A 15,188-nucleotide genomic window follows, 5' to 3' on the forward strand; every position below is an offset into this window, starting at 1 on the left:
TAAAGCCATTTTATTATGGACCATTAATGATTTTTCTACGTATGGTAACTTGTGTGGTTGTACAGTTAAAGGATATCATGCATGTCCAATTTGTGGAGAGAATACTTCATCCATTTATTTACCAAAAGGGAAGAGGATGGCATATCTCGGGCATCGCAAGTTTCTACCCTGCCATCATCCATATAGGAAACAAAAGAAAGCTTTTAATGGCACACAAGAATTAGAATTTGGTCCAGAACCATTGAGTGGGGAAGAAATTCTTGCATAGACAAGTAAGTATTAATATTCATTTGATAAGAAAAGTATCAAAGAAAAGAACAGTGGAGATAAGACTTCAACTTATTGGAAGAAAAAATCTATTCTTTTCGATTTAGAATATTGGAAGTATCTTGACGTGCGACATTGTTTAGACGTGATGCACATTGAAAAGAATGTATGTGCAAATTTTATTGGCACATTGCTTGATATTCCTGGTAAAAAAAAAGATGGAATAAAGACTCGATTAGATTTGGTGGAATTGAACATTATATCAGAGTTAGCCCCTTAAGTAGGAGAGAAAAAAGTCTTTTTACCTCCCGCATGTTATACATTAACACGAGCTGAGAAATTGAGCTTTGTAAGGTACTATCAGAAATTAAAGTACCTGAAGGCTATTAATCGAACATTCAAAGTTTAGTGTCGCTCATAGATTTGAAACTTTACGGACTTAAGTCGCATAACCATCACGTTCTTATGCAATAATTATTACTGGTAGCCATTCGTGATATTTTACCCAAACATATAAGACTTGTAATTACTCACCTATGCTTCTTCTTTAATGCTATATGTTGCAAGGCGATCAATTCATCTCAGTTAAAGGGTATGCAAGAGGATATTGTTGTCACTCTATGCCTCTTAGAGAAGTATTTTCCTCCATCATTCTTCACAATAATGGTACACTTTGTAGTGCATCTCGTAAAAGAAATTGAGTTTTGTGGACCAGTTTATTTGAGGTGGATGTATCCTTTTAAACGACACATGAAAGTGTTGAAAACTTATGTACGAAATAGAAATCGACCAGAAGGATGTGTTGGAGAAAATTATATTGTTGAAGAGACTATAGAGTTTTGTTCTGAATTCGTATCTGGTGTTAATTCTATTGGGCTAAACTCATAAACAAAGAAAGCGAATTCAAATATTGATAGAGCATTGTCATCTGCTTCTTTTATCAGATCGAGTAAGGATGAGTTGGATCAAGTTCATCTTTATGTCCTTCAAAATATAAATGATGTGCTTCCTTACGTCGAGTATGTAGATCTTCATCTTATTCTTGTTTTAGGTTACTTGATTATTCAATAATCTACAAACTTTGTCATTTATAATCGGCAACATATGGATATTTTGTCTAAGCTCAATTCTAGTAAAAGTAAAAGTAGAAAGTGGGTTCAAGAAGAGCATAATCGTACATTCAGTCGGTGGTTGTCCACACGGGTAATCTCTAGAGACCTACTATTTGATGTATAATTAAATGTTAACTACTAAAATATTATGAAATATATCGTAGGTTGCACTAGCTCTCGAAGTACCCAAAAATTCCATATCGCCTTCTTTGACATGGATAACTAATAGACCTTGTCAAACTGTGGCAAAATATTCTGGTTATGTGGTCAATGGTTACTATATCACACAAAGAATCGCGATGATGTTAGGAAGGTTCAAAATAGTGGAGTTAATATAATGGTTACCACAATACAAGTCTCTAATGCTAAGGATAAAACGTTCATCATGTCAGATATGACCTTTTATGGTGTAATACAAGAAATATGGAGCTTGACTATCATGGATTATCATTTATTTTATTCAAATGTAATTGGGTTGAGAATAGAACTGGAGTCAAAATAGATGAGTTTGGGTTTACTATTGTGGACCTCAATCGTATTGGACATAAATCAGACCCATTTATTTTAGCCTTTCAAGCAAAACAAGTATTCTATGTAAAAGACCCCGCAAATTCGGGTTGGTCAATTGTTTTAACATCTCCACAACAAACAATTGAGGTTGATTTTTATGAAGATGAAATAGGAGATATGCTACAAGAATGTGGTTATGGAGATATGTAAAGAATGCCCAATGTTGATACATTTACTGAGATTGATGATACGATATCCACATACATTAGACATGACTATGAAGGTCGATGGGTTGATAAATAATGTATTAAATATGGTATGTCATTTACTATGGTTATTTGTATTTAAATATTAAGACTATATTTTTTTGTGTGAGTAATGTTTTTTTTTTCTTGCAGATTGACATGGAAAATTCAACAAGTAGCAGTGATGATGATAGAAATATGATCCCACAAAATATAGTAGAATAAGTATACCACGTGGCCCAACTATAATGTCTAAGTTAGCACAAATAAGGACATCTGGGCAACGGTTGACCATCGATTATAACGAACATGGACAACCGGTTGGATCTGGAGCAAAGAAGATGCAGAGTTATATAGGAGTTTGTGTTCGACAACAAATTCCTATAATGTATGATTCTTGGAAAAAGTTCCAAATCATTTAAAAGACAAACTTTTTTATTATGTAGCGGTATGTTTTCTAAACTTTTAATTCATGTACATAGTAGTTTATTAGTTTATTATTTAACTACTTTTTTCATTGTGCATATGTCGTTCAATGTGGACTCTAAGTCCAAACATTGTATACTAATGTCTGCATCTAGGAAGTTTCGGACTTTCAAGACAACATTGACTCAAAAGTTCATACTTCCATTTAAGAATGAACCTTCGGTCTTGCAATTTCCACCACAACAATATTCTCATATAGAGCAAGATCATTGGACATCGTTCGTCAACGAACGATTAACTGAAGAATGGGAGGTAAGTCATTCACAATAAATTACACAATAAATTACATGTCAACATTATCATTGTTTTGATAGGTAACTTCAACTAGATTTGTTGTATAGAAAATCAATCGTGTTAAAAAAGAAAGACATGTGAAATGTGTATATAATCACCACATTTCTCGGAAGGGCTATGCGAATCTTGCCCAAGAATTAGTGAGTTATTCGACTTAAATTAAATATTTTATTCTAATATGTTTATGCCAATTAAATATGTATGTTCATGTAGAACCTATCGAGTGACCCTTCTTTCAGGCGACTTTATGGAAAGAAGCAAAAAAAGGAAAGAATAATGAATACTTTGATGAAGTTATTCGAGAATGTGCCAATCGAATTGTAAGTATATATTATGCAAAATTTAAGATGACATATATAAGTTTAAGATGATATAGATATTGTGTGAAAATTGTAATATGTTTTACAGGATAAATTGGCTAAAGTTCATGAAGGTGAAGATGTTCTCACCGAAGCATTGGGTACGGAAGAACATTGGGGACATGTTAGAGGAATGGGTGATTTTGTTTCCCATTGTCAATATTTCAAATTAGTAAAACCAAAGTCCTCTATGAGCCAAGAAACTGAAGGAGGCTCTAGTCAAAAAATTGTTCGACATGGTAAAATGTCAAGAGAAAGAACTCACAGCAAACAATCTCATCAGTCCAAATCATCTGTTGGAAGTGTTGCACTAAGTGCATCTAAAGAAGATACTGAGAAGATGTCTAAAGAAGATTTGGAGGTAATTTATTTATCATGACTTTTAAATTTTAATCATATTTTACGTGCTTAACCATATGACATATTTAAATTTGTTAAGGAGATACCATGCCACTTGGCTATAGAAATTGTAGATAATATTGTTGCAGTAGTCACAACATTTGATGATGATGTATCATACTTAACTGTTAAAGTTCTGATTGACATTACCATTAGAGAAGATTTGTCTATACCAATTCCTGTGAAGGATAAAATAGAGTTCTTAAAGCGAGCAATGGGCAACTTCGTAAAATGGCCTTGCAAACTTGTAGTTATGGGTCATGAGAAAAAAATTATGTTTCCTTTTCAGTTTATGAGTTTGGTTATTTATTATTTTTCCTACTTTGAATTTTTGTAACTTTAGTTATTGTAGGATCATTCACCAATTAAGAGCTTCAGCCAGTCATCCAAATATGCTAACGCTAATGGTACTATCAAATTATTGAATGGACATGTCATGCATAACATAAACGATGTAGACATGATCCGTATCTCTTTCGACGAGCATATATTTGGAAGAGACAAATTTATTTATTTAGGCCATGATGTTCTGCTCCAATATTGCAATATGGTTGAAATAGGCTACATGTGTATTTTGACATACATTGCATAAGTATTACTCATCTAAATTCATCATGTATACTTTGTATCATGTTGATAAATAATAACTTTTACTTTGTTTAGGTATCTTTGGGATGAATGTGGTCGTGATATTACGAAGAGGTTTTTTATAATTGATCAAGCAAGAATATCGCCACACATGAAGTTTCAAGATATCTGATCCAGAAATTTAGCCAATCAACTAGAATTAGCTAATTTAGACCAAATAGTCCTCATTCCATATAACATAGGGTACGTAAATTGTGTTTATGTTGTGGCTAATTTGCATTATACACGTACTAATATTTCAAAATTGTTTCTTCTTATAGTTATCATTGTATATTGATTGTAATCAATCTACAAGAAAATTGTGTTTATGTTTTGGATTCGAAGCAAGGTTCAAGAGAATTTTCATGGAGTTATAAATATGTAAGTGTAATTGAACTTTCTTAGCTCTTAATTGAAGTATTTATGTTTAACTAATGTTTTTAAACTATTTAGTAGATTAAAAACATGGCAAGCCAAGCACTATCTCCAACACTATCGGTCTTCTCAAAAATGAAAACCTGTAAAGGTAAATTTGTATTCATTTTTTAGCAATTTATGTTCATTTGACTTCTTTATAACAATTTAACAATTATTTTCAACTTTATATGCAGTGCCTTCGTCAATTAGATTTTGTAGGATGCAGGTACTATGTGCAAAAGTATATACACAAAATAGTGCATAATCCTACTACTCATATTACTAGCCTCGTACGTAAATTATTTATTTTTTATATAGTCTAGCTTTAATTTAATAAATGGACGTAAACTTATGTTGAGTTTATCTTTTTTTTTTTTTTTTTCCTTTTTATAGTTCAATACAAAAGATGCATATACGCAAGGAGAGATCGACGTAATTCGGACCCAATAGACATGTTTTGTTGACCGATTTGTGTAAGGATGTAATTCTTGTTTTTTGTCTCAATAGAATGTAAATGCTATCTTAGAATAAATTTGTGGATAAATGATCTGTTTATTATTGGAAGCTGTATTCTAGTTTTGTGATTCTTGTTTATTCATGGAATTAGTACTACTTGATAATTGTGAATGAGAGAAATGATGGCTTTGATGTAAGTATTCTATGAAAGTCTGGTTTTGGTATTGTGATTGTTGTTTATGGATAAATTCATAGGTGGAAGACATGATCTGTTTATTATTAGAAGTTGTATTTATGGTATTGTGATTCTTGTTTATTCATGGAATTAGTACTAGATATTTATGAATGAGAGAAATGATGGCTTGGTGTAAGTATTCTATGAAAGTTTAGTTCTGGTATTGTGATTCTTGTTTGTTGATAAATTCATAAGTGGAAGACATGATCTGTTTACCATTGAAAGTTGTATTTATGGTATTGTGATTCTGGTTTATTCATGGAACTAGTAGATATTTGTAAATGAGAGAAATGATGGCTTGGTGTAAGTATTCTATGAAAGTTTGGTTCTGGTTGGCTTGGTGTAAGTATTCAATGAAAATCTGGTTCTGGTATTGTGATTCTTGTTTGTCGATAAATTCATAGGTGGAGACATGATCTGTTTATCATTGAAAGTTGTATTTATGGTATTGTGATTCTGATTTATTCATGGAACTAGTACTAGATATTTGTGAATGTGAGAAATGATGGCTTGGTGTAAGTATTCTATGAAAGTCTAGTTTTGGTTGGCTTGGTGTAAGTATTCTATGAAAGTCTAGATCTAGTATCGTGATTCTTGTTTGTGGATAAATTCATAGGTGGAAGACATAATATGTTTATCATTGGAAGATGTATTCATGATTTTGTGATTCTGGTATTGTGATTCTTGTTTATTCATGGAATTAGTACTACTTGATATTTGTAAATGAGAGAAATGATGACTTTGGTGTAAGTATTCTATGAAAGTCTGGTTTTGGTATTGTGATTCATGTTTGTGGATAAATTCATAGGTGGAAGACAAATATTGATGGGCTCGCCATGCCATTTTTTTTATACTATTTAATATAAAACAATGATGGACATTTCATGACCCAACACGAGACATATAATGTCGTTTTTAACTTATTTGACCAAAACGATTGATTCGGCAATGGAATTTAGAAAAACGGATAGATTCGTACTTCAATGTCGGTTAAGAATTTTAAAAAAACAGGCTTTAATGTGGTTGCAACCGACATTAAAGACCTTTAATCACTAAAGTCCTTTAATGTTAGTTGCAAAACTTTCAACATTGAGACTTTCAATATCGGTTGCAACCGACATTGAAGGTCTTTAATGTCGGTTGCAACCGATATTAAAGGCCGCAATATTTGTGTTACTAAAGGCCTTTAATGTCGGTTTAAAACCCACATTAAAGGCAACTGACATTAAAGGCCTTTAATAACACTACCTTTAATGTCGGTTTAAAACCGACATTAAATGCCGAATTTCTTCTAATGTCCGTACTTCATTTTACTATTTTTAGAGAGTAAGGCACAAAATTTTATTTGATTTGGGTCGGAAGGTGTTTACGACGCCCTTTCGTCACATATCAAAAATCTAATTTAAACTAGTTTTAGTTCTCACTTAAATATTAAGTTGACTATAAACCATCATTAATTAATTCATTAATAATTTTAAGTTAAAAAATCTATAGAATTATATTATATGTCTGTTAATTTGTTACATAATACATATTTTAATTAGAAATAAATAATTGAGTTCAAAACAAGATATACTATATTTTTAAACGCTTTAATCTTTATATAACTCTGCATTTTAAAATTTAAAATTCAAAATTTGTTGCAATGGAAACATAAAAATGTTCCGAGTTTGTACTATTTGGATCACAAAATCTAAAAAACAATTATCAAATACATAATCTAGATTATTTGTCAAACACATATTTTTTATACACCCTACAATTTGGAGATCTCAACTTTGTGAAAAATGTTGATAGAAATACTGATAAAATATCGATGTCAATAAATATTTATAGAGAAAATTTACACAAGAAAATTCAAATTAATATATAAACATTTTACATAATTTAAATGTTTAAATAATTTTGTTTATATTATATTTATAATAATAACATTTTGTTGCTTCCTGTTTATGTTTCACTCTCAGTTCTTATTTCAATGTTGAAACCCTGAACATGTGGAAATATTTGTTTAGCATAAATTCTTAATATCTATAGTGAATAGATAAACCTTAGGATTATTCATGCCAAATTGTCAAGAAAAACATAATGGATTCCATTGCAAATTTGATGATAGCTTCAAGATGAAGATGGATGGCTATGGTTTCCTCAACTACTCTTAGTGGGATCTCTCTCTAGATGGGATTCAAGAAAAACTGAGTGCTTATTGTTTTGGTATATTGGGGACCATAGCCCTAAGATCTATCTCTAGATGGGATTCACATATAATTACTAATTCACTTAATTCTAACCAAAACATTTCAAATTAACTTATCATGCTACTCTAAGGCTAATCCATTTACGAGCTAGTAAGGGGACCTTATGAACCTACAAATCATGGGCTTCAACGATCCGAGATTAATTGGCTAAACTCTTTGTACGGAATTAACCGCCATTTGTTAACTAATGGGTCACTCCACTAAAGCCCATAGTTGCACTCCCCTCACTGTAGATATATTATGTCCACTCGATATAACTATGATTAGTAAGTTAACCCTTCACAAGTTGTTCGTAATAACGGTTGGATCAAATGTCTGTTTTACCCCCAAGATTACCTCTTGTTCCTTAAGTCCCACTAATCCTCTAAGGAACAATTAGTTCATAATCCGATCAACAAACCGAGTCCCTCTCGGGCCAATGAGAGGGTGGGGCCCCTTGTTCAAGACCCATAGTCAGCACTTAAGGGAACAACCTCTCTACTATCCCTAAAAGCGGGTAGGAGTGAATTTCATCTTATACCATATGTCTCAGCTATCTACCTAGTCTTACCCTGAAATGGAGGTTTATTGAGCCAATGCTGTTAAGACAACCCTCACCTATGCAAATCTAAGGATAATCCTGAATAAACAGGAGTTCATAGTTAGCTCAAGATTAGAGTCAAGTTACCTAGGTCATTGTTTTGAAATAGTCAGTCTTAAAATATAAACAGTGTTATAAAGTAAGAGTGATTGATTTCGTGGTCCGATCTTGTACAAACTTATTGCACAAGACACTCCCACTACTCATGTCATAATATGTACGAATTAGGATCACATTGTCTATAGCACTTCAACTCTTTGTAACAACTAAAGAGTGGGCTGCATCTGATAGTATTACCAGAATAAGACACCCAACCTCATTCATATAATATAGACCATTTTTACTATTTACTCGAACTTGATCTATTTTATGTCTTCACATAAAGTTCAAGTAATTATATAATAGTCATGGATCTTTTAGTTTATTGGATTTATTCCTAAAAGGAAATAAGCAATTCACATATTCAATAACAACTTATTGAATTTTTAAAATAAGTTTTATCTTTTACAAATACCGAGTTTTAGGACATAAAACCCAATAGGTATCAAGTCCACTAATTAGCCAAGCAAACTCAATTGATGTTCACTAGGTAAAGTTCAAAGTATTTACTACTTATCTGTTCTTCGTTGGGATGTACCTTCTATCTTAGTTTGTCAACTTACCATTTATGGGGGGATGATTAGAATAAATGGTATGTAACTTTTCATGTAGGGTTAAATCTTTTCAATTCCATAAGTTGTATTCTTTGATAAATGGTTTCCTCCTTTTCATAAATTACCAAATTGAAGAAATGACATAACTATTTGAATGACCACGAATTAGTCTATAAATATGTCATTTCTTCAATTTTTTTTCTTAACTTTTTTATAAGCATTTTTTCTCTCATAAACTTTCCTCCCTTTTTATAAATTTGTGCAAGTTCGGTATATCAACAAAATTTAGTTCGTTGATCTTGTGGACGGGGTGCTACATCCATAAGAAGGGTGATCTATTCTATCCTGTGAGGCAATTACACTCTCAGCCACCAGGGTGAGTAAATTTGTCTTAAGGAAACAATGTGAATTCGTTGGACTCAGATCTTTAATGTATATGTTCGATTTTAGTTTAATGTACTTTTGCCTTCATAACAAATCCTTCAAATCTTCAACCAAAATAAGGGATACATTTAAAGAAAGCTAAACAAAAACGAACCATAATCAATAAGCTGATCCTTCTTAAGTCATCGTAATTACAGGTGGATCAAAATTACCATTTCACCCCTGTAAATACATCTTGTTTCTTAAGTTCCCACTAACCCTCTAATGAACCATTTGATTCATAATACTACTCATGAATCATGTCCTTCTTTATCATGAGAAGGGGGGCCCGATTGTTTAAGACCTAGGATCAACACTTAAGAGAACAACCTATTTACTAACCCTAAAATGGATAGAAGTGGATGTCATCTTCTAGGGCTATACCCGCAGCTAACCATCCGGTCTTATCCCCAAAATGAAAGGCTTATTGAGCAGTGATGTTGGACTACTCTCACCCATTAAGATCAAAGGATAATCCCGATTAAACAGGAGTTCAGAGATAGATCAAGATTAAGATCGAGTTATCCTAGGTTACTTAAGTATGAAATAGTCAATTTTTACTATAAACGGTCATTATAAAGAAAAGTGAATATTTCGTGGTCTAGTAGGCAAACTTATTACATAGGATACCCCCACTCACATGTCTCTATATGAATAATCTATGGATCACATAATTTGTATTACATATACAAAATGGGCCGCGTCCAATATTGTTACCAGGATGAGATACCCCTTTTCATCTATATACTTATAGACCATTTAGACTATATACTATTAACTTGATCATTTTTATGTCACCAAGTTAAAGTATTCGTACTCTAGCCATTGATATGTTTATTGGGTTTTCATAATAGAATGCAAAATCAACAACTCAATAATATTTTATTGATAAATAGAATGTTTAACACAAAATTTACGAACTGCGAGTTCTTGGACACCAATCAAAATTCTAATTTAATTTGGGTCAGAAGGTGTTTACGACGCCCTTTCGACACCGATCAGAATTTTAATTTAAACAATTATTCTAAATGTATTTGTTATTATATTTATAAGGCATAAAACTAGTTTTAGTTCTCAACTAAATATTAAGTTGACTATTTAAAGCATCATTAATTAATTCATGAACATTTTTAAGTTAAAAAAATTTGTAGAATTATTATTTTTTTAATATTATATGTTTGATAATACATCAAATAATTCATATTTTAATTAGAAACAAACAATTGAGTTAAAAACCAAGACATAACTATATTTTTAAACGCTTTAATATTTATTTAATATAATTATACATTTTAAAATTCAAAATTCAAAATTTATTGCATTGAAAACATAAAATGTTAATTTCCGAATTTGCACTATTTGGATCATAAAATCTAAAAAATAGTTATTAAATATAGAATCTCGATTGTATGTCAAACACATATTTGTTGAACTGATGAATCAGATAACATAAAACAAAATTCAAATCGTTAACCAAACATTCCCATTAATTTATTGCTCGAGTTAATGGACACAATATTTATTAAAAGTCAAAAAAGTGTTAATGAAAAATAATTCCTATTATTTTCCCAATAATAAAATATTTAAAGGAAGAGAAGTTTTTAATAATTACCCATAGATGTGGAGGGCTAGTCATTGCAATTTATTATTAATTTTTTAAATGTGATTGATTTAAAATGTCGAGATCTGAATTTTGTGAAAATATTTATAGAAATACTGATAAAATATCGACGTCAATAAATGTTTAGAGAAAAATTTACCCGAGAAAGTTTAAATTAATAAACATTTTACATCATTTAGATAAGTTTAAATAATTTTATTTATATTGTAGTTATAATAATGACATTTTGTTGCTTCCTATTTATGTTCACTCTCAGTTCTTATTTCAATGTTGAAACTAGACATATGGAAATATCGATCAAATATAAGAAATTGTAGGTCTCTTAACTAATTAGAAGATACACACTCAAATTTGAGACATAAATGGACTAGAATTTAAAAAAAGAATGCAAAAAAGAAACAATGCCATATGTTGGAAGATAATTAATTTCCATTCTTATATAAATAACGCACTCTTCCTTCAATATCTGTGCATTATATCTGTACACTTAAGAACCAAAATTTTGTAATAGAGAAATGTGGTCGAGCAGTACAAGTCTTGTGTTCAAAGTAGAAAGATGTGAACCAGAATTCGTTGTTCCGGCAAAACCAACACCCCATGAGTATAAACAACTTTCTGATATTGATGACCAAGAAAGCTTACGATTTCAACAACCAATAATACAATTCTATGAATATAATCCAAGCATGGAAGGGAGAGACCCAGTGAAGGTGATAAGAGAGGCAGTTTCAAAGACATTGGTTTTTTACTATCCTTTTGCAGGCAGAATTAGAGAAGGGTTTGGTAGGAAGCTCGTTGTAGAGTGCACAGGTAAAGGAATCTTGTTCATTGAGGGAAATGCAGATGTAAGTCTACACCAGTTTCAAGATTCTTCTTCTCTTCAACCTCCATTTCCATGCATAGATCAACTTCTTTATCATGTTCCAAATTCTGATGGGATTCTTGATTCCCCACTATTGCTCATCCAGGTATGCTTCATTCCTTTATTCCATACACTTATTTTATTTAAAATATATATATATATATATAGGGATTCATGTTCTGATCTAAATGAAGTATTACGTGTCAAATTACAATTGAACGTAACTATACGATTAGTTTTTTTCTAATTAACCAAATTATGATTGATTTGAGTAGTTATGGAATGTGCAGGTAACCCGACTCAAATACGGTGGTTTTATTTTTATTTTTGCGATGCGTTTTAATCATACAATGTGTGATGGCTATGGTATTGCCCAATTCATGACAGCCATAGCCGAAATGGCTCGTGGGGCCCACGCTCCATCTGTTCTTCCAGTATGGCAAAGGGCTCTCTTAAATTCGAGGGATCCTCCCGTAATCACATACCTACACCATGAATATGATCAAGTTGGAGACAGCAATGGAACCAAAATTTCGTTCACTGACATTGTTCAGCGATCCTTCTTCTTTGGCTCAACTGAAATATCCACCATTCTGAAAACCTTACCTATTCACCTTCGCCATTGCTCCTCCTTCGAGCTCCTCTCAGCCTACATTTGGCGCCTCCGTACCATATCCCTTCAACTTAACCCAAACGAGGAAGTGCGCTTTCTTTGTCTTGTGAATCTACGCTTCAAGTTCAACTCTTTGCCATCTGGATATTATGGCAATGCGCTTGCCTCTCCTGCAGCACTTACCACAGCTGGAAAACTTTGCCAGAATCCCCTAAGTTATGCTGTAGAATTGGTTAAGAAAGCTAAGGCAGAAATGACAGAGGAATATATTAAGTCTGTAGCAGATCTTATGGCAATCAGAGAACGAGTCCATTGGACAGCAATTGGGTCGTTTCTTGTGTCAGATTTGAGAAAAATTGGGTTGGGAGAGGTGGACTTTGGATGGGGAAAGGCAATTTATGGTGGACCTGCAATGGGCGGAGTTGGAATAGTCCCTGATTTCATAAGTTTCTTTATTCCATTCAAGAATAGAGAAGGAGAGGAAGGAATATTGGTGCCTATGTGCTTGCCTACTCATGCCATGGAAAGATTTGTGAGAAAACTTGATGCCATCTTTAAGGTTAAACAACCAATTGGAGTCGAAAATCGTAAACTAATTACAAATATCAAATCTGCACTGTAATAGAACAAATGACGACTATGTTCTGTATTAAATACTTTGCAAACATGTCTTAGTTTATAAAATATAAAATAATGTTAAAAAATAATGAGATTTCAAATAAATTATAAATAAAATGTAGTGATATATATTGTATTAACTTTCAATGTTTCTTTTATCGATTTCTATTATAAATTCAAATTTATACCTTTAAGCTTTATCGTTTTGTTTATAAATAAATAATCTTCGCACCCTAATGCAAGTGTCGCACTAACTACCAAGTAAATAAATTGGAGATTTAACAAATATCGAATCTCAAAACTTGTCCAATCTTGCATCCGAGGTTACCATAACAGAAGCAGGTTTTGTCAATGTTAGAATGATAACTCTATAATAGAGAAGAAGTTTGATGTTTAATTTACCTCATATAGAACTATATTGATGTATTTATAGGAGAACTGATCTAAGGTTTATCTTCAGCCTCTTAGATTTACGATATGAGTTTTTCCTAATCCCGAACAAGTTTGGATTATGATCAATGATTAGATGGCACCTAGGCATATTTAAAACCAACTCCACTTTATCCTGTTCTTGTCTTTGTCGTCACCTACCTGAGACGACCGACGTCCTCCAAAATAATATAATTTTAAAAGAAAAAAAAAAGTCTCCACGAATCCTTTTTACGGTGTGATTATATTGAGCAAAGAAATAAAGTTAACAATATTTTATTAGAAAACAATACAAATGGTCAGTGAAAAATAAAGTTGAATTTCCGAGGCATTTGTATGTGAGAAAGGTGTGTTATCACCTGAAAACACCCGTTTAGAAAACGATGGCCAACTTTAAATTCTTTAATTGAAAATATTATTTAAAAAATATTTTAAATATTGTCTTATTTTATCCCTCATTTCTCCCTTATTTGGAAACAAGATCCCAAAAAATAAGTGTAAGAAAATTCTACAATTAGGCCATATGAGAATTTTAAAAAAAAAGAAAAAAAATTATCTCGAGAATGTGAGAAAAATATTACCATTTTCTAATGTCATAGGATAGCCTTTTAATAAAAGATTTTTCTAAAAGATAGTATTTCAGTTAAATTCATTTTATATTTTGGTTCAAATCTTGAACTCCCAAAAATTATCAACCCTCACCTCAAGAATATGAAAATCAAACATTCAAATATTTCTATATTCCCTCGTAGAAAATTTTAAAGAACACATTCTTTGGGAAGACAAATTTATAATAAAGAAAGATAAAATCTTTTAAAAAAAATCACTGACCATCAACTTCACTGCATTAGTCTCATCGACTACAAAACTAGAAACTTTTGTTGACAAATAAATCCAGATGATTGCATATTGCTTCTTCATTCAGGTTCTCTCAATCTTCATCTAAAAACCCTTTCAGTCTTTCCTTCAATGCATTATGCAATTTCTGGTAAGTTAAGAAATCTTTAGCTTGTATCTTCCAAGAACCAAAATCTTTTCCATCAAATTTCATAATTCCCTCGAAACTTCTTGGCTCTCATAATCCCAGAACTACTGAACCAAAATGTCTGATACCACTTGTTAGAAATTTATACTTAGATATAAATAAAAGGGAAAAAGTAAGTTATATCTAACATATTCACTTCCACATGTTAGATCTAAAAAAAATTAGAAATCATAAAATAGCAAATAATTAAGAGATGGAAAAAAAGAGAACGACACTGAAAATATACTGGTTCGTCCCAAACTCGGGACTACGTTGACTCTTCTACAACTGGTTCGACTATGATGAACATTATAAACGATTTTAAAACTCGTGCTATAAACCTCACTTACATAGGCCAACACGAATTATGGAATTAATAAGAAAAAAGAGAGACACCACAAGAAAATTATCCTCTATATTTTTGTTCTCATTACTGCACTAACTGAATAAAACAAAGAATATCTTCAAATGAAGAATTTCTTTCTGCCGAAAAGCTCATGTCTGCCGTCACACTATTTTTAGAAAAAAATTGCAGCCACCGGTTTCTTTCTTTTTTTTGATCTGCAGCACCACTCCCATCACACAGATGCACACGCACACGCACACACTTTTGCTGGAAGACCATCAAAATTATATATATCTATGTCAAATCTTTCGAATCTTCAACCAAAATAAGGGATACATTGACAGAAATCTAAAC

At 31.7% G+C, this 15,188-nt stretch overlaps 1 protein-coding gene and 1 long non-coding RNA gene across 2 annotated transcripts; both read left to right on the forward strand.

The window, feature by feature from the left end:
• The first annotated feature begins 3,014 nt into the window (after positions 1-3,014).
• On the forward strand, positions 3,015-5,002 carry LOC150033329 (uncharacterized). The gene is made up of 6 exons (XR_016523981.1): positions 3,015-3,234; positions 3,323-3,634; positions 4,336-4,503; positions 4,581-4,680; positions 4,756-4,825; positions 4,911-5,002. It is a non-coding gene; the product is annotated as an uncharacterized LOC150033329 (long non-coding RNA).
• Positions 5,003-11,457: 6,455 nt separating this feature from the next.
• Positions 11,458-13,039, forward strand: LOC120089279 (benzyl alcohol O-benzoyltransferase-like). The gene is made up of 2 exons (XM_039046701.2): positions 11,458-11,910; positions 12,095-13,039. The coding sequence occupies exons 1-2, from the start codon at positions 11,458-11,460 to the stop codon at positions 13,037-13,039; spliced, it is 1,398 nt and encodes a 465-aa protein (XP_038902629.1).
• Positions 13,040-15,188: the final 2,149 nt, after the last annotated feature.

Source organism: Benincasa hispida, chromosome 10 (genome assembly GCF_027475165.1).
Source record: "Benincasa hispida cultivar pf3 chromosome 10, pf3_genome.v1.1, whole genome shotgun sequence".
Taxonomy (NCBI): Eukaryota; Viridiplantae; Streptophyta; class Magnoliopsida; order Cucurbitales; family Cucurbitaceae; genus Benincasa; species Benincasa hispida.